The sequence below is a fragment of the Balaenoptera musculus genome, chromosome 10, assembly GCF_009873245.2.
Source record: "Balaenoptera musculus isolate JJ_BM4_2016_0621 chromosome 10, mBalMus1.pri.v3, whole genome shotgun sequence".
NCBI classification, from domain to species: domain Eukaryota; kingdom Metazoa; phylum Chordata; class Mammalia; order Artiodactyla; family Balaenopteridae; genus Balaenoptera; species Balaenoptera musculus.
The window spans coordinates 39,457,380-39,475,868 of NC_045794.1; the positions used below are offsets into that span (position 1 = coordinate 39,457,380).

At 50.5% G+C, this 18,489-nt stretch overlaps 2 protein-coding genes across 6 annotated transcripts in view; both read right to left on the bottom strand.

Annotated features, from left to right (window-relative positions):
- Positions 1 to 6,566, bottom strand: part of KMT2D (lysine methyltransferase 2D) — a 38,482-nt gene extending 31,916 nt beyond the window's left edge. For 2 of the 4 annotated variants that reach the window (XM_036866802.1, XM_036866801.1), the window contains exons 1-8: positions 6,436 to 6,566; positions 2,117 to 2,202; positions 1,721 to 1,847; positions 1,317 to 1,540; positions 1,093 to 1,202; positions 755 to 917; positions 259 to 424; positions 45 to 159 (exon numbers count right to left, since the gene is read on the bottom strand). In XM_036866802.1, coding sequence (XP_036722697.1) covers positions 45 to 159; positions 259 to 424; positions 755 to 917; positions 1,093 to 1,202; positions 1,317 to 1,540; positions 1,721 to 1,847; positions 2,117 to 2,165 — 954 coding nt within the window. In that variant the 5' untranslated portion in view covers positions 2,166 to 2,202; positions 6,436 to 6,566. Of the gene's footprint in view, positions 1 to 44; positions 160 to 258; positions 425 to 754; positions 918 to 1,092; positions 1,203 to 1,316; positions 1,541 to 1,720; positions 1,848 to 2,116; positions 2,203 to 6,435 lie in introns of those variants that run through there. The other 2 variants (XM_036866804.1, XM_036866803.1) reach the window with 1 other exon arrangement.
- Positions 6,567 to 10,863: 4,297 nt separating this feature from the next.
- On the bottom strand, positions 10,864 to 13,713 carry RHEBL1 (RHEB like 1). Of its 2 annotated transcripts, XM_036866728.1 has the most exons (8): positions 13,517 to 13,713; positions 12,832 to 12,903; positions 12,433 to 12,500; positions 12,074 to 12,156; positions 11,928 to 11,984; positions 11,678 to 11,725; positions 11,334 to 11,415; positions 10,864 to 11,174 (listed from the first exon to the last, which is right to left on the bottom strand). In XM_036866728.1, the coding sequence occupies exons 1-8, from the start codon at positions 13,566 to 13,568 to the stop codon at positions 11,085 to 11,087; spliced, it is 552 nt and encodes a 183-aa protein (XP_036722623.1). In that variant the 5' UTR covers positions 13,569 to 13,713; the 3' UTR covers positions 10,864 to 11,084. The 2 variants fall into 2 exon arrangements, with proteins under 2 accessions (XP_036722623.1, XP_036722624.1); XM_036866729.1 differs by lacking the exon at positions 11,928 to 11,984.
- Positions 13,714 to 18,489: the final 4,776 nt, after the last annotated feature.

Genomic DNA, 18,489 nt, shown 5'->3' on the forward strand with positions numbered 1-18,489 from the left:
GCAGACTTAGGGAGAGTAAGGCAGGAGGATGAGGGGACACTCACCTTGCACTTCCAAGAGTGAGCAGGCAGTTCCTCCATAGGTGGTTTCAGGCAGAAGGTATGGTATCCTTTGTCACACGTCTCACAGACCAACATCTTAGAGTCATTCCCAGGTTTCCTGCAGGGGCACAGGGCACATAACAGGGTCCTCCTTGCCCTCATTTTCAATCTTAACCTGTGCTTCGCCTAAGGTTCTCTCCTGCCCTCCCACTCTTACCTGCAAGCTTGGCACACTTTGCACTCAGGGCACTGCCAGCCAGCACGCTTGCGGGCAGTCAGAGCAGTGTCCAGGCAGGCCCCGTGATAGTGATGCCCACAGCTGGTACAGAAGAACAGGTCACACAATTCCCCTGGCCCCTCACATACTGCACAGCGAGCCTCCTCTGCAGTGGGAAGGGACAGAGGACACAGGTCAGCTATGGATTCCTTACAGGACTCGGCACAGTGCTGTCTACATAACAGGCATTCCACAGACACAGAATGAACGAATAACAAATAGTTACTAGGTGTCTGCCTAATATATGCCAGGCACTGCTCTAGGCACTGCAGACACCATGCTAAACAAGACAGGCAAAGCCCCGGCACTCACAAAGTCCACACGTATTTTAGTGGGGCAGACTGACAGTATGACTTCTGAGTGCTCTGCAGAGTACAAAACCCCCAGCACCCCTGGACCCTCATTTGCCCTACGTCCAAAGGGCAGGACTTCTCACCCAGATGTGTGGCCCCCTCACTGTGCTCCGGGCATAGCAGCTGCAGTGTTTTCATGGATAAGAAGGAACCGCTGGCAGTTGCACAAGGGAAGTGGTAAAGACGTGGACATCCAGGTGAGCGGCAAGGGATGGAGGCACCGAGTCTGGTGCAGTGGGAACAGCGCTGCCAGGGTGGAGACAAAGGCTCAGTGCTAGCCAGCTCTCTCCAGAGCAACGCGTCAGGCACTGGCTCTGTCCCAGTATGCCCCCTGCCCTTCTCATTCCACCCTGACTCTAGGAAGCCCACCAGCCCTGCCCACCCTGCCCTGGGCCTACACAATCCCCTGGCCCGGCCCCACCTGTGAGATCCCTGAGAAGATGGCCTTGTCCACACCACATAGTTCTGGGCCCTCCTGCCCCCACACGCCTGCCGACCACGCAGCACACCAGTGGTGAGCCCAGCAGGACCCTGCATAAGGGGAAAGGGGGAAAGAGTTAACAAGAACGTGATCACTGCTTCAGGACCACTCAGCCCCTTCCCCGTTTCCTGCTCAAGTCAGCTACCCCACTTCTCTTCACTTACCTCCAGGTTCTCCCAGGTGGGCAGGTGTCAGGCCCTCAGGGAAACCAATCTGTGATAGGTCCTCACTGGGCAGCGCTGCCTCACTGGGCCCTGGGTTCCCCCCAGGGGATACCACTGGACACCGGGGCCAGTCAAATGGCAACTCAAAGCGCCGTAGCTCCCGCTGCCCATGTAGACTGGGCTCCCCGCAGTTACAGAGAGCACAACGCCGCATTGGACCCCCACTGTGAACACACAAGCATCAGCACCACGCTGGCCCCTGCCCACAGGTACCCCTAAACAACCCCATGACTTGCACACCTATGCTTCCCACTCATTTTCCTAAATTTTCCACCTTGAAAGCCCCAGACTCTCAAATCAAATCCTCGTATGTCCTTACATCCTCATTTCCCCAAACTAGTTACCTGCAGTCCTGGGGAGGCTCCTGAAGCCTGGGACCCCCAGAACTGGGCACAGAGCCCTCCCCCACATGTGGTTTGGGAAGGTCTGGCTCAGTGGCACCTGACTCTTCGGAGGCTGCAGGTCCATCAGCTGAATGAACAGACAGAGAAGTGTGCATCAGCCATTATCCTCCATTTAATACTAGTCCACTCATCAGACCCAAGAGATTATCCAAAACCCTTGGTGGATAACAGTGACGGCATTTCAACTTTTGTCCCAAAGAACAAAGTCCTTCCATTACCTTTCTATTAGATGGACTTAGCTCCTGTCCTTGTGCTAGGACCAGAAATTGTCTGGTCCTAAGATTGTCTGGGTAGAACAGAAAGCTGCCAAGCAAACCCAGAATGTGCCCTACTCACCTGCTGGTTCTGAATCTTTATCCTCACCAGGCGGCTTCGGGCTGTCCATCCCTCTCTCCGACTGGGCAGGGCCCTCTCGGGGAGACCTGTCAGACCCAAGAGATATCTATTTGTCTAGTAAGTCTTCCCACTAAACACTTTCCCCCAAATCCTAGGAAGAAGGCAGCTAATGTTATCTAGACCCTACAGAAATCAGAGTAAAGCCATACCTACAAATTCCTGCACTAATGACAAGGAAAGTCCCTCTCCCCAACAGTTGTCCCACTGCCTACTTCCTCCCCAGATAAACACATACCATCTTCTCCTACTCTGAATTCTGAGAGGATCCACTCCCCTTTCCCACTTCCCACCTCCTGTCCAAGAGTTCCCAGGACAATAGCATCCAACTAGAAGCACATACAATCTACATCTAGTATCACTCTTTGCCTCATGACTGAGTTCTTGGCTTCTGGTGGGACCTATCCCTTGGACTTTTTCCTCAGGTCTTAAGTCAGCTACCATCCTAGAGGCCTTTCAGAGCCAACCCAGGGGCAGTCATAACAAGAAGCCTGAGTCCAGCCGAAATCCCTCTCCCTGGGGTCGTGCAGGACGTAGAACACATAACTGGAACTAAAGCCCATCTCCGAATGGATCTCCCCCATCTCCACTGGTTTCAACCAGAACATCCCAATCACAACAGAAGAAACTCCCCAATTTCCACCCACTGCCCATCTAAATCCAGCTCAGGCCCACCCCCTGGCCCCTGCCATGACTGAGCTCAGGATCTCACCCAGCCTGAAGGCCTCAGGTCGTTGCCCTTAGCAACGCCAACAGCCCTTCCTCCTCAGATGTCCCTAGTAGTTAACAGAAGTGGGCCTTAAGAGTTACTGAGCATGTGTAGCCAGGCCTGAGGCTAGGCATGCTGGGAGTTGTAGTCTCAGGAAGCACACCACCACTTGGAGCTGTTCTAAACAGGGCAGGACAGAGCAAAGTAGCTTCCTTCCTCTTCCGTCAAGCAGGGTTTCCACACACACTATGGGGGTGGCGGGTAACGGTCCCCTCTTCTAAGATATGCCTGCCTATCCCAGAGCCAAATGAAACATATTAAAGTTATACCTAAGAAGGTCAAGACCCACGCCTTTGGGTATATTTTCCTAAACCTCAGATAAAACTAAACACAGTACAAAAAAGAGAGAAGTAAAGAATAAGAATTACAGAGCTGAGGAAGAGGAAAGAGGTCCTATAGAAGAAGGGAGAAAAGGACAGGTGTAAACAGCTCTTAGTGGGAAGGGTAGGGGCTTAAGCAGAGAAACAGAGTATAGTTTTCCTACAGAAGGTAGAGGGGAATCCCTAAAACAAAACTCTAAATAAAAGTTTGAGAACTGTATCTCTCACCTTCTCCACTCCTCTTGTTTAACCAGAGGGACCACACCAACCTTAGTAAGGACAAGCCTCTCTTCCCAAACCAAATACCCCAGTCAGCCACTTGGGGTTGAGTGACTGGGGCAGATGAGACAGGGGGGATCCCTCAAAGGTGCCCAGGATCCATAAATCAATTACCTAAGAACCACATTATCAGTCCTCTTTCCCTGAGCCAACACTCCATTTCCAGAGACTGGCATTGGGCCTCATGTAGCATGTCACAGGAAGGGAAATTTTATTTCACTTTTTTCCTCTCACACTATTAGATTCTACTAGATTGGGAAAGTGAAATATCACCTGATACCTGTTACCTCTATTCCCAGATCACCTCTTTCCCAAACCTGCCACCCACACAATCACACCTGAAAGGAAAGCAGGGTGGTCATCTAGCCAGCCCACAGAAAAGCTGCTCTGGAACTCCAAGGGGCCACCTAGAAGCCTCCTATGTGAATTAGGGGTTGGAGGCCAGGGCACCAGCCAGGCTCCTCTTACCATTCAGTCATTCAAGGCCTGACCACACCCAGAAGGCTTCAAAGTTTCCTAAATGTGTGCAACTTTTGCTGTACCTTACCACTAAATGCCGCCAAGATCTTCCAACTGTTGTGCTCTCAAAGTTAAGGCTAAAGGAGTCACAAACAGCAAGAAATGAAAAGCAACAGTGATAGTACAGTGGGTGGGAGGAGGACTGCCTCACACAAGGCCAGAGGGACAAATTCCTCCGCCCTCCCCCAAGCGCAGCCCTCTCAAGCTGGTGCTGGCACTGCTTGGGGAGCTACAGAAACCACCTTCGTCTAGCCTTGGGAAACAGTACCAACATCCTCCAAAGCTGCAGCCTCATTCATGGCACCATGGAAGATGAGAGATAAGCAAAGGGTTGAGTGTCCTCCAAGCTGAGGAAAAAGAATCTAGAGGCACTTCCAAGAAGCCCCATTTCACTCCCCTGCAGTCTAGCGCCTGCACCCCAATGCTGAGTGCCAGTTGTCAGGCCCCTCCTTAAACAGATCTAAACAAATAAAGACCATAGGTTCCCCTGTCCCATCATTCACAGCCAGAAACCACACATACACACCAAGGGTTTTTTCCCTGGATCTAAACTGGGGTAATGCCTGGCCAGGCTTCCTCAGGGGAACTAGGGATCCCAGAGAAATACAGATCTAGGGAGTAAAACTGTGGTGGGTCCCCTTAATCCTAGGCCGAAGAGGCCCAGAACAGCAAGGAAAAAAGCAGGGATTCATCTCAACCCACTTTCCTCCCTGCCTCCATCCCAGACCAAAAGCTTTAACTCCATTTTCCCAGCCAAAGGGGAAATGGAGGCTTGGAGAGGTGAAAGGCTGAAGCAGGCCCTTGAGTGAACAGCTCTTCTGTAGGACTCAGGACTTCCTGGTTCCCAGCCTGAGACTCAAACCACACCTCTCCCCACCCCCATTTTGGGTTGGCCCTCCAGGGAAGAATCCAAATGGCAACAGTGGCCCTGTAGACCCTCCGGACTACCCCCTGGGTCATGCTAGGGTCAGCCACAGCTAACAAGGAGAGGTCTCTCCTAAGGAAGTTCTTCAGGGACAGACAACAGGAGAGGCCCTCCACAGGAGGCAAGGGCAGACAGCATGGGCGACAGCTAGCCTCATTCCGGCGCCCCTGTGCCACCTCTCACCTCAGGATTACCACCCAGAAATCTTTCAAGGGCAAACCCCTATTTTCTCCTTTCCAAGACCAGGCTCAAAGAGGTCTAGCCTATGTATGGTGGAGGGAGTAGAGTGAGGGAGCAAAATACACCAGCCAAATCCCTGCTGGGCAGCATGACAGCTGTGAGAGGGGCTGTCCCAGCCCAGGGTCAGAGGCATGAGGCTCATGCTGCACCCTTCATGCAGTCACATACACACCACTTCTCCCCAACACCTCCTGCCAGGGCTGAAAACACTGGCTTCAGCAGACACAGCTCTGATCAAGTCACTTCTCCTCCAAAGAGATATAGGCCCCCCTATTCTGCAGAGTTGGGACAGGATCAGAGGACCAGTTAACATTCCCTGATTGAAAAAGGTTGGAGAGGTCTGGGAGGGGCCTGCAAGATTGGCCAGGGACTTATGGGCAACCAGCTCTCCACACCAGGCCCAGAGAAAGCGGGAGACAAAAGCCATTTTTTTGCAGCCCACATTCGCAGGGAGCAAATCTCAACGGCCTCCTCTATAATCCCCTAGAGATTATGTCCATCCGGAGAGGAGGGAAGGCAAAGCAGGCTAAGATGGCACTAGGCCTCGCTGGGGTCACTCTGCCAGGCAGGGGTAGTTGAAAGTTGAACAGCAAGGCCACAGCTGCCCCCAGCCCCGCCTCCTTCTTGCCCCGGCCACCCCTTCATCACAATGGTCAGTTTCCACACACTCTCCCCTTTGCACAGTGAAATAAGGCCTAGTGAAGGATCTAGGGTTCCCTGAGTCTCCCAAAGACTGCTCTGGGTGCCCGGATGGGCAAGAGCAACCTTAAAGTCCAACCTGGCAGTAAATCGGACCTGGCAGTGCCACCCTACCCCCGCTCCCAAGTTGTTCTATTCCCAAGGCCCACAAGGAACCCTGAAGGAGAAGCAGCTGACTGGGATTGGTGCTGGCATCAGGGCTTGGGTCCTAGTTTGGTAGAGCTCCCCCCAACACAAAAATAAACAGGCAGAGAGGCTTTCTGGCCAGGTTCCCAAACTCCCGTGGTTCCCTGAACCCCCCAGTCTTTAAAGAGGCACACCCCAGGACACCAGGCCTCGGTTGTGCTCTGGCGACTGGCTCGGGTTCCCTTGACAGACCCTGCCAAAGGAACCCTCTTCAGGTCTGGCACCCCTTTCTCCAACCTACAGGCCAGCTCCGGCCAAGACAGTCCATCTGGCTATGCCCCCAGTCCAACCCTTTCTGGGCCCTGGCCGGGCGGACTTCACTCACCTCTTCACAGGGCGATCCAGAAATCCTCATCCGAGAACATGGCCAGAGCCCGGGCCGCTCCCCGACCTCCAACCGCCAGAGCGATCACAGCCGCCCCCCGCACGGGGGGGCTTAGGGGGGCCAAGAACGGTAAATCCAGGTCGGAGTGGCCACCCTCCCCCGCCCAAAAAAAGCAAGAAGCCAAAGAAAGGTTCTCTGCCTCGGGTTCCAGCAGTTTAGGTTTCCATGGACAGCCCCTGGGCGGCGAATCCCGAGCGGACACAAAGAGAGCACCGGTGGCTTTGATCTTGGGCGAGCAGGATCCGCATCCGCGTCGCCGGGCGGCCTCTCAGTCCTAGGGCCGGGCCAGCGCCCCGGCCGCCCGCACCGGGCTCGGGCGGAACGTCGAGGCTCTCCAGATGGAACGTCGAGGCGCCTCCCCAGCAGCCCGGAAGGAATGCCGCGCCGCCCCGCGCCGGGCCCGGATGGAACGTGAGACCCTCGCAGGAGCGCCGAGCCCCTCTCCCCGCTCGGGCCGGCGCCCCGGGGCCGCGCGAGCTACGGCGACACGGAGCCGGCGGGGCCGCGAAGCTGAACCTGACACACACCCCAGCGCCGGGCTCCTCGACCCCAAGCGCTCGCCCTCGGCGGCTTCGAGCCCCCCACCTTCTGCTCCCCCCGGGGAAGGGAGGAGGGTAGGTGGGCGAGGAAGAGGAAGGGGCGGGCGGTGCGAGCCCTCTGCCCGCTCCCCTCCGGCCGCTCCAGGCCCTGCGCTCGCCTCCCTTCCCCTCTGGCCTCGGGAGCTGCCCCGCCCCCGGCCTGGCCGGCTCTGATCGGCGGCACCCCCTCGACCCCCGGCTGGCTGCGATCGCGGGGGGCTTAGAGGTGCATGGCCCAACCCCGGCTCCCGGCGCCGGGGGGTCAGGAAACTGAGCGGAAAGTGGGGAACGAGGCAGCCATTTGCAACCGGAGAGGAAAGTAGTGCAGCGCGGCGCCGCTCCGCCTCCCCCCCCTCCGCCTCCTGTTCGGCCGGTAGGGTGGTTCCTGCGAAGGGGCTATTTCCTGGCCCGAGATCTCGGCAATGGTCGTGGAGATTCAGGAAGCCTCCGGCGCGAGATCCGGGTGGCCCTTTTGCCTGGTGAACCCCACTCCAGAAGGGGGAGAAAGGAGAAGACGCGGCCCTATTTTGTGTTGGAGCGGAGCGGCGGAGGGATCCGGCCCTCTCGGAGGAAAGGCTGTGACTTTGCAGTTCTACGCACACGCTGAGGGATCCCTCCGCCACGGGTTAACCCCGACTGCGCCGGGCCAGCCGCTGTGCAGACACGTGGGAAAGAAGCCCCCCTTCTCTTCGCCCCGGCCCTAGAACTGCCTCCTTTACCGCCCGGCTAGTAAAACTAGGACTCCGGGCACTTTCTAATTCCGTTTCCCTAGAGTTATCGGCCCCTGAAACTCCAGCTGCCCCTTGCCTTGACCAGCAGCAGTCTTTCCCGGGAGGGGGATGGAAGAAGAGCCAGGAGGTTGGCCGCTGCTCTGCATCCTGGGAACTGGAGTCCGCAAATGGAGAAAGTGAGGCACGGCGCCTGGCGCTGCAAAGGGTGGGTTCCTGCCACGTTCGGGGGCCTGAAGAAAAACGGAACGAGTCCCTAGTCGTTCCTTCTGGCTCTCAAATCCCCTCGAGAGGAAAGAGGACTGTTAGTGCCCCCACAATCACCTCCCCCATCAAAACATAAATGTAGAGTTTCCCCTCCTTTGCCGGGTGCTCCCACCCCCAGCCCCAGTCCTTCTTTCCTAATCTTCAGGGCCTGTGTCCCCCTTCTTAGTAAACATGTAACCCCTTTTTAGAGAGCATGTAACTTGTAGCCTTGCTGCTACCTGGCCGGAGTACTGTTATTCTAGACAAGATCCCAGCATGCAGGCACCCCACCCCCCATTAGTCTGGATGAGAAGGGATTGGAAATGACTTCTCTGCATTAACTCTATCCACGGGATGGACAGGAGGAGAAAAATTAACAAATGTGCTAGATACTTTATATATTCTTAGTTATTCTTCACCCTCGTTATGAATTACGTGTAATTATGTCCATATTACAGATGAAAAGATTGAGACTGAAATAGGTAAAATTGCTCAACAAACCACATGAAGTGAGAAGTTGAGCCATGCATGATGCAAAACAATGGCCATGTTTTTCCTGGGATATGTGTGTGTATTCATATATATGTATTTATTTTATTATTATTATTATTTTTAAGATGTGGAGAAAGAGGCAGGCAAATCAGGTGCAGGGCTGGTTTTGTGGGAAAGGGTTTACAGTGCTGTCCAATAGAACTTTCTGCAATGATAGAAATGCACTATACACTATCTAATATGGTTTAGCCACACGTAGCTATTGAGCACTTTGAAATGTAGGTGGTGCAACTGAGGAACTTTTAATTTTAGTTAATTTTAAAACTAAATTAAATAGTAATATGTGAGTTGTGGCTTTCATATTGGATAGTGCAGGAGACCTAAATCCCTACTGGCCAGAGTCATAGGAGGGATCAGATATGTCCTGTGCTAGCCACACACTGACATATGCTCTTCACTGACCATTCAGGTCTATTTCAGCAAAAAAGTCCAGCAGTGACCCCACACCTGTCCCAGCTATAGTGGAATAAGTTCACCAAGAGTCAGAAGTTGGAAAATGGAAGGCCTCTCCCTACTCTGCACCCAGAGGCAGAGGCAGACCCTCACCAGAGAGACCTCAAATAACACAATAGCCACTATTTCTTAAGGGTTTATTATGTATGAGGACCTATGCTAAGCATTTCATAAATCACTTCAGTTTAATTCTCACATCAGTCCTATGAGGAAGGTTTAACTACACTTCATAAATGAGAAACTGAGAGAGGTTCAGAGGCTCAGAGAGGTTAAGTGTCTGCCCAAGGTCACACAGCTAAGTGGAAGAGTAACTCTTTTAACCCAGCCATTAACCACTATTCTTTACTACTATCAGGGCTTGAGATTGTTTGATACACTTCTAGAAAACCTCAGACATTTGTTAATCTATCTCAGACCTCATGGAAATAACAGCAGGAGTGTAGGTACCCTTAATGAGAATTCCAAGTCAGATATACAAAAGGACCTAATTTTAGTGTAGGGAGAGAGGGTGTTTACAACCCTAAAGAGACTCCTAAGCCCCCGAGAGATTGCTCTTTGGAATATGCTCCTTACTGCAGCCTTTCTTTCTTTTTAGAGTCTAGATCAGAGATGCAAAAGCAGCTGGCAGGACTTTTGAAAACCAGCATGACAAACCGTCATCCCCAACTGTAAGCCCAGCTAGCCTGGAGCCAGGCAATAACAAGGTCACAGCTGAAAATCACACCTAAATTTTGTCCATTTTCCCCAACTAAGTGCATTGACAGAGTTGGCAGGAGTGCATCCCCAGCTGGCAGGAGAACTCTATGCCCTTCCTGTGAAGGATACCATTCAGGTAACCCTTATAAGTCCTTGGAGGAGGTATTAGGCCAGTTAGGCCCTAGGGCTGCTGGGGAGGGGTGGGGCGTAGAGGCAGGTAGGACCAAATTTTCCTAGCCAAACTCATCCTCCTACCGAGCTGGCAGGTCAATAAGAAAGAGCAGAAGCCATAGCCTTTGACACCTAAGAAAGGTAGCACAACTCCAAAGGTGTGAAAGGTATGAAAGGAGCAAAGAACATCCATTTTAATGGAAGGCACTTGGGGAGATGGAGAGCGGGGAGTGGGGATTGACCAGGGGCATTATTTCTTACTTTATTCAACTCTTATAAAGCTGAAATCATCATAACACTTTAGTCCCTGCCTTCACACTACTTCACAATTCTTACATCATTAGGAACAAGGGTCTTTCTTCCTCCACCCAAACCCTATCCTCTCTGAGTTCCAGCAAATGCCAAGGCTCCGCAAGGGAAGCTAGGTCAGCATGTGGCAGCTGGCCACTAGAGGGTGGTGTTTCTGTAGTTAAGGGGATTGTGAGAGCCTACAAATTTGGATGGGAGTGGCAGTCAATAGGTTACCTGTATAGGAGAAGAGTGGAAAAGAAAGATGGGAAAGATAAGTAGTAAGTCTTAGGGTAATGGTCCTGAATGAGTGAGGGGTAAGGAATAGGAACAAGGTAGGAGGAAAGAGTTAACCCTGATTCTCTACCAAAGGCCATAGTCATCACTCCTTAGAAAAGGAGATATTGGCCCTGAGCTCTCCCCAGATACAGAGAAGTCAACTACAAAAAGATTAATCAGTTTATTTGCATATATACATTGTCACTCCAGGGAGCCAGCTCCACTCCAGGAGTCCCCAGCTCCCCTCACCCAGCCAACACCCAAAACCTACATAGGAGACTGGGTCCTGAATAAACAATGCCCAGGACTCATATCCCAACTCCATAGGTTATAACAATTCATTTATTTAGCAAAAACAGAGCTAGAGGACAGTGCCCATGAGACATCCTTGCCTCTTTGTAAACATCGAGAACCAGGCCACTGGAGCCCGGGTAAGTGTGCAAACATGAGGGTACCACACTGTGTGCCCAGAGGGCCAGGGACACAGCTGGCAACCAAACAAACCCGTGAAGTCCTGAGGGCCTGCCCCCCCAAGCCCCCACTGGAGCCTGGCAAGTGCCAGGGGCAGAATCAAGGCAGCTACCCCATGCTCAAGGGCTCACATGAGATGGCAGCGGCGCTCTTGCCCATATGAATTCTCTACCCGAGCAATCTCCTGGATGACTTTGGTGAAGATGCCTTGAGTCAGCTGCAAGGGATAAGGATTCAGGGCAAAAAAAAATTGTTTAGTTCACTGCCAATACCACCCAACTCTGAGGTGAATACCCCATTCCCTCACCATCCCCACCACCAAGCAGTGCCATAACACTGCTACCCCCACCACCTTCCTAATCTTCAGGCCCAGCACCTGCTTATCTCGAGCAGATGACTCCATAAATGTCGCACCCCAGGACTCTGCCAGCTTCTTCCCCTCGACAGCCTGGACCTCCCTAGAAGCAAATTTGGGACATGAAAATGAAGGACAGCAATGGCCCCATGTTCTCTGCAAAATCTTTATAGGAGCCTAGGACTGAGGCTTGAAATATGAAATGATAGTTTTTGAAATAGAAGGGTTGTTTTATCTTACCCTTCAAGTTAGAAATGAAGAGGTAAAATGACTGGTTCAAATCAGTGGCAGAGCCACGACAAGAGCCTGGCTCATTCCTAGTCCAGCTCACTTTCCTTCGCCTTAAGCTACAGAGATTTCCATACCTGTCTGGAGAGAGATCTGCCTTGTTCCCCACCAGCACCACTGGCAGCCTGGGAGGAAACAGCAGTTACTACAGGATCCCCTCTGTTCCCCATGGACCCCAACCTCCTTCACATCAGAGCTGGACAACTCCCCATCAAACCAGACAGGATCTATGTCCTGACTTTCTCCTTAATTTGGATCAATACTCCCCTCTGTCCTCCCTCTCCCCTCGGGTCCACACTATGTCTTTATTCCCCCAGAGCCACATACCGGGTTTTCCCGTGGCCTTCATGTAGCTTTTGGTACAGACTCTCAATGACTTGGAAACTTTAAACACAAGAAATGAATCTATAACTTTATTCTGGGACAGCCCTCAGATCCTCCCAAGTCCCCCACTCACAACCTTGGTCACTTACCTGTGCAGAGAGGTGACAGAATACACAAGCACATAACCATGGACCCCAATGATGAATGAATAGGGCAGAATGCTGTACTCATCCTGACAAGAAATAGAAACATCAATACCTAGATCCACAGCACTCAGACGGCCAAGGTTGGTGGGCTGTATCCTGGGGACCCTCCCTGTGGCACTCCCTACTCCAGTCACTTCTATTCAACAAGTATTAATAGAGTAGCTCCAATCAGCACTGCACACTGAAATGCTGCTAAAATGCTTTTCTTTTAATCCTACTTTACAGATGAGCCTCAGAGGCTACCAGACTTCATCTCCCAGGACTGAACTGCCACATTTAGATACCCTACCCCAAACTGGTACCTGCCCTGCTGTGTCCACCAGGTGTAGGTGAAACTCATCTTTGCCAAGAGTCACTATCTTGCTGTAAGCTGAAAAGAAAAGAAAACTTGACTGTGAGGTGCCTTGTAGGACTAGCAATCTGTGCCCCTATATATTGACATAGATGGGCCAGGTCTAGAGAGCTCTCCAGGAAACTGGAGAGACAATGTTAGGCTTCTTATTGTCTACATATACACCATCCTGGACTCAGTATCTTGGAAAATCCACACTCTAGCTCCACTCAGAACAGGATTGCTAGGGGAGATTAGATTTAATGTCTAATTAAATCATCCCTCTGGCACCAGGAAAATCCCAAACTATGGACTTGGATGGGGCACCCAAGCCTTCCCTACCCAATCCCTAGGGGAGAAGTCTACTCACTATTCTCCACAGTAGGATCATAGCCTTCCAGGAACTCGCCCTCCACAAATTGATGTGCTAAAGATGTCTTCCCTGTGGGAAGCAGAGGTAATTTTATCCAAATCACCCATCCATATTCACATCCTCTGTCCTTTCGGGCTGTGGCCCTGGACTAAAGGGGACCCCAAATTAGCATCATAGCCTGGGAATGCTCCATGCAATGCTTTCCCTTAGGCTACCTTCACCCTCTTTTCGCCCTGGGTCTCTGCACCTTGGCCACCGGATGCATACAGTAGCGCCGCAGGAAGCCTTTCCCGCCGCCTTTCCCCACCCCACCCCACCCCTGGGAAGATCCAGGATTCCTTAGGACCCAGTCAGTCCTGCACCGGACACCTGAGACTTGCCCCACCCAGACCGCGCCCCCGCCATCAAATCCTGACCCTACCTCCACCCCCCAGAGTAACGCTGAGGACCACCGCGGTGATCCAGCAGTAAAGCCCACGTTAACTCTTACATGCTCCAGCTTCCTGCAGCCTTCCACACTACCACCACCCCAGCCTTTCCAACTCCAACCTTTCAATCCTCGCTCTACAAGCTGGTTCTAAGGATGCCACCATTCCTCCCTGGGTCGCGTACCCGCGGCAGTGCGCCTCCTCTGGCCAAAAAGCCGCGGTGCATCCGTGCTCTCCCCAAGACCGAGACTCACCTACGGAGCGGTATCCGAGGATGACCACCTTCCTGTAGCGAACTAACGGCATGGCAGGAGCCGGCCCCGAGGGGCTTGCAGAACTTGGGGCTGAGAGAGCCCCAAGAAGAGAAAGTCGAGTGCAGGCAGGTGTAGCAACCGGCACTGGAAAGCCGCTCACCCTGAAGCTGCCAGGGGCAAGATAGACGGAAACCAAAACAAGCGCCGCGCCCGGAGCTGGCCACGTGATCACAACACAGCAAGTCTAAGGCGAGGGAGCCGGCCGACTGGGGAACTACACTGCCGCGCTGCTCAGGGCTCCGCCCCCCAGGCCGCTCGCCATTGGTCCACTAGAAACGATAGGGGCGGGGCCGTTGGCAGAAGCAAAGGGCGGGCCTCACGTGGAGCGGGAGAACTAGGAGCTGCGCGTGCGCAGACTAGACCCGGTTCATTCATAAAGAAACAGAAAGGAACCCGGGGTCCTAGAGGTGTTTGCGCCTTTGCAACCTAGTAAAAGCGGCTGCAAAGAATCATGGATGGATAATATCCGTTGTGGCTGGGCTGGAATTTCTGGTCAAAAGATTCTAGGCCTCCCTTTTGCAAGGTCTCCGGCGTCCTTGGGTAGGGAAAAAAAGGCCAAAGTTGCAATATATTCCCTCCGATTCCCCCAGACTTCAGCCCCAGATATTTATTGTCGGGTTTCCACAGTCTTCCAGGATTTAACTTCGGAACTGCAAATCTTATTCCTGGGAAAATTGTTAGAATTTGTGGCCAAGTCCTCTGAGGTTTAGCTGTCATCATTATCACAGTGTTTTATTTATTCAACAAATATTATTAAGCGTATACTATATGTTTTAGGCATTTCTCTATCTTTGAAGATAGAGCGAAGAACATGACAGATAAGGTCTCTGAACTCACAAAGCTTAAAACCTAGTTGGGAAGAAACAAACTTAAACAAGTAAGTATTAGATAGTATTAAGTGCTATATATAGCAGTGTGATAAGAAATAACCAGTTTAGATCAGTGACACTTCCTTTCAAAAGAAGCCCCATTTAAGCTCAAGTCTGAATGACAGTAAGGAGCCAGCTAGCAAAAGATTCAGACAGAAGAATCCATCAGTGCTATGGCGCTAGGGTGGAAATAAATTTGTTAAAATCCAGAAAAGAGAGAGAGAGAGAAAGCCAGTTAGCCTAAAGCAGATGAAATTTAAGAGGATGGCAGGGGCCAGGCCATGTAGAGTAGTTTGGACTAATTCTAAGTACCTAGAAAGCTGTTGATTATGTTACTAAGTAAGTTGGGTCATGACATGATCTGAATTGTGTTTCTAAAAGATCTCCCTGGCTGTGGAGAATGGATGGGGGTTTGAGAGAAACAGGAGCAAGTGGAGCAAGCAGGAAGATCAGCTAGGAGGCTGTTACTTGTAGTCCAGGTGAGAGGTGAGGGTGGCTTGACTAGAGTGGTAGAGATGAATGAAGCTGAGAATTCAGTGTATGTTTTGAGGCTGAGGTTAAGCTGGCTTGCTTGCTGAAGGATTGGATACAGGAGGTGAGGGAGGATAAAGAGGAAAGAAACCTAGATTTAGAGTGCTACTTTGTGCCAGGTGCATTTCATTGTCATCTCATTTAATATTCTCCACGGCCTGAGGTTGTTAATTGGCATTATTCATTCATTCATCAACAAATATCGCACAACCACCATGGCCCAGGCACCCTTCCAGGTGCTTAAAATAGAGCCATGAACAACAGGGACAAGGTCTTTGCTTACAAGGAGCAAGTATTTTTGGGGAGAAGACCAACAATCTACAAGCAAACAATAAATGAGTTACAGTTAAAAAGTAATAACTGCAGGGACCTCCCTGGTGGTCCAGTGGTTAAGACTCCATGCTCCCAATGCAGGGGGCCCCAGTTTGATCCCTGGTCAGGGAACTAGATCCCGCATGCCGCAACTAAAAAAGACCCCGCGTGCCGCAATGAAGATCCTGCGTGCTGCAACTAAGACCTGGCGCAGCGAAAGACAGAGAGAAAGAAAGAAAAAAAGTAATAACTACAATGAGAAAAAATAAACAAGACATTAGTGGGCTAGAGAGTAACCTGGGGTGTTACTCCTCTTTTTTTATATGATATCCTAGGAAGCTGAGGAGGTAATATTTGTGCCTGAGACTTGAGTAGTGGGTAGCTATTATCACGGTTCTCTTTCAGTTGTGGAAACTGAGAGTCATACAGGTAGCACACAGAAGTTGTTTCTTTTGGAAGGCCCTGATGTCCCCTGCATTGGCAGGTGGATTCTTAACCACTGCGCCACCAGTGAAGTCCCCAAAGAGCCACTTCTTAATCTGCCCTCAGAAAGGAACCCAAATACCTTTTCTACTGGATAAAGGAAGTTCCTTGCAGACCAGCAATTTTATGCTGGATTATTGGGCTTGAATGAGGTTGGCGGTAGTTCCAGGTTAGGTTTCAAGCACTGTAGGATAAAACAAAGAACTGGATTCAATTCAATAAAAATTTATTCATCTCCTACTTTGTACCAGGCAGTCTTACCATGTTTTGCACACTAGGGATATAAAGATAAATAATATTGATAGATGCCTTTTATGCTGTTTGTCTTTCCACATCAACTCTCTACTCTTTTCCACCCAGATCTGTGTCCAGGAGGTAGACCTTGCCCCTTGGATTCCAGTGGGGTTCAGCCAAAGAGGAATACTCACAGAAGATCAAATGGAAGGAAGAGAAGGTCTGTTCCCACACTGAAGGTCACAGCACCTCTCAAAGCACTCCCCCAACCCTAGCACAGACAGCTCTCAGTGTTCTGTTTCCAGTAATTCCCTCCCCTTACCCTTCAGGCCTACAGTAATAACAGCCTCTCTGATACTCACCCGGAGGTGTTGTTCTATCCCTTTTGCTTCCCTACACCTTGCCCACACCTTTGTAAATAATCTCTTTATTAAATCATCCTCAAACTCTCTTGTTTTCAATCAAGAAGAAGGCAAAAGGACTAAGGCAAAGGGCTTTTTCTTGTGGTTTTTTCTGGATGAGAAGATCTCACAGAAGATTTTCACCTATATCTTCTTGAACAGAACTGTGTCATATGATCATCTCTACCTGCAAAAGAGCCTGGAAATTTTAGCATTTTCTTTTCCACCCTCTATAGTATAGGAAGGTAAAAGAGAATAGGAACAAATGTTTAGTGAGCCATTCTACAAGACCTGCATATCTTGGGACCAAGATATTTGTTTGTTAAATATCAGTCGCCGTAAAAGGTAGGGCATAAACGGTTACTTTGTAAAGGTCAGAGGTAGGGACTTCCCCGGTGGCGCAGTGGTTAAGAATCCCCCTGCCAATGCAGGGGACACGGGTTGGAGCCCTGGCCTGGGAAGATGCCACATGCCACAGAGAAACTAAACCCGTGCACCACAACTACTGAGACTGAGTCCTAGAGCCTGCGAGCCACAACTACTGAGCCCGTGTGCCACAACCACTGAAGCCTGTGTGCCTAGAGCCCATGCTCCACAACAAGAAAAGCCACCGCAATGAGAAGCCCGCGCACCACAACGAAGAGTAGCCCCTGTTAGCCACAACTAGAGAAAGCCTGCGCGCAGCAACGAAGACCCAACGCAGCCAAAAATAAATAAATAAAAAATAAATTAATTTTAAAAAATCACAGATATGCAAAGATCACCAATATAGGATAAAATAAAGGAAGCAAACTATCCTAATGTTTGTTAGGTAAATAAGCTTAGAATAAAATTTCTAGTGACAGCATCATACATTGCTCTGTCTCAAACAACTGAGATAAAATAAAGATGAAATGCTCCCAGAAAACTGTTTTAAGTATCTCTATGAAAAGTGAAGGGCTTCCCTGGTGGTGCAGTGGTTGGGAGTCCGCCTGCCAATGCGGGGGACGCGGGTTCGAGCCCTGGTCTGGGAAGATCCCACATGCCGCGGAGCAACTGGGCCCGTGAGCCACAACTACTGAGCCTGCGTGTCTGGAGCCTGTGCTCCGCAACAAGAGAGGCCGTGACAGTGAGAGGCCCGCGCACAGCAATGAAGAATGGCTCCCACTTGCCACAAGTAGAGAAAGCCCTCGCACAGAAGCAAAGACCCAACACAGCCATAAATAAATAAATAAATAAATTTAAAAAAAAAAAAAGTGAAAACATTTTTACTATGTTTCCATTGAAATGATGGGTTCCATTTTACAGGTCTTCAGAGATTCTTGGTTTTCCACGGTTTTGGTGGAGAAAGGCTTCACCTCCCTGCTGATGTATGTTATCGATTGTTGCATAACAAACTATATCAAAACTTGGTGGTTTAAAACAATAACAATGTATTATTTCTCATGATTTTGTGGATTAACTTGGCAGTTCTTCTGTCGTCTCTCCTGGACTCACTCATGGGGCTACCAGAGGCCACAGACCCTGTTGGGTAGCCCTCTCTTTCAACTAGATACAGTTGCAGCTCTTTTGAGTTCTTGTAATCCTTCCTTCCCTTGCCCCTTCAGGCCTAGGGGTTAGCACCTCTGATGACTCCCCACTGATGCCAGACTGAATGCTTCACCACGCTTGTAGATACTTCATTACTCTGTCCACACCTTTATGAATATCCCTTTCATTATATTATCTTGAGTTTCCCATTTGAGTATGCAATCTGTTTCCTCCAAGGATTCTGAATGATACACCTCTGAATGTTATAGTAGGGAAAATTATCAGGCAAAAGATTAGAAGGCAAAATTATATCATCTCACATTACAGTATAAGTAGCTAGAAGCATGGAAGAAATTTTTCTTCAAAAAAGAAGAGAGAGAGAGAGAGAGAGGAAGAAAGGAAGGAAGAAAGAAAGAAAAGAAAAGTTGATTGATTCTGTCTGGAAGGATCAGAGATTCCACATGATAATTGAGCTGAGCCTTAAAGCTCAAGAAGGCCCTAAGCAAAAAAGCAAAATGCTGGGATGGTGAGGAATAAATTAGGAGTTTGGGATTAACATATACACACTACTATA

Bases quoted from the DNA above. Each gene is read 5' to 3' on its own strand.
- RHEBL1 (XM_036866728.1), bottom strand. From the start codon at position 13,568: ATGCCGTTAGTTCGCTACAGGAAGGTGGTCATCCTCGGATACCGCTCC. The intron at 11,726-11,927 runs GTATGTGGCTCT...GTTTCCTCCCAG, and splicing joins GAAGGCCACGGGAAAACCCG to GCTGCCAGTGGTGCTGGTGG. The intron at 11,416-11,677 runs GTATGGAAATCT...ATTTGCTTCTAG, and splicing joins GCAGATCTCTCTCCAGACAG to GGAGGTCCAGGCTGTCGAGG.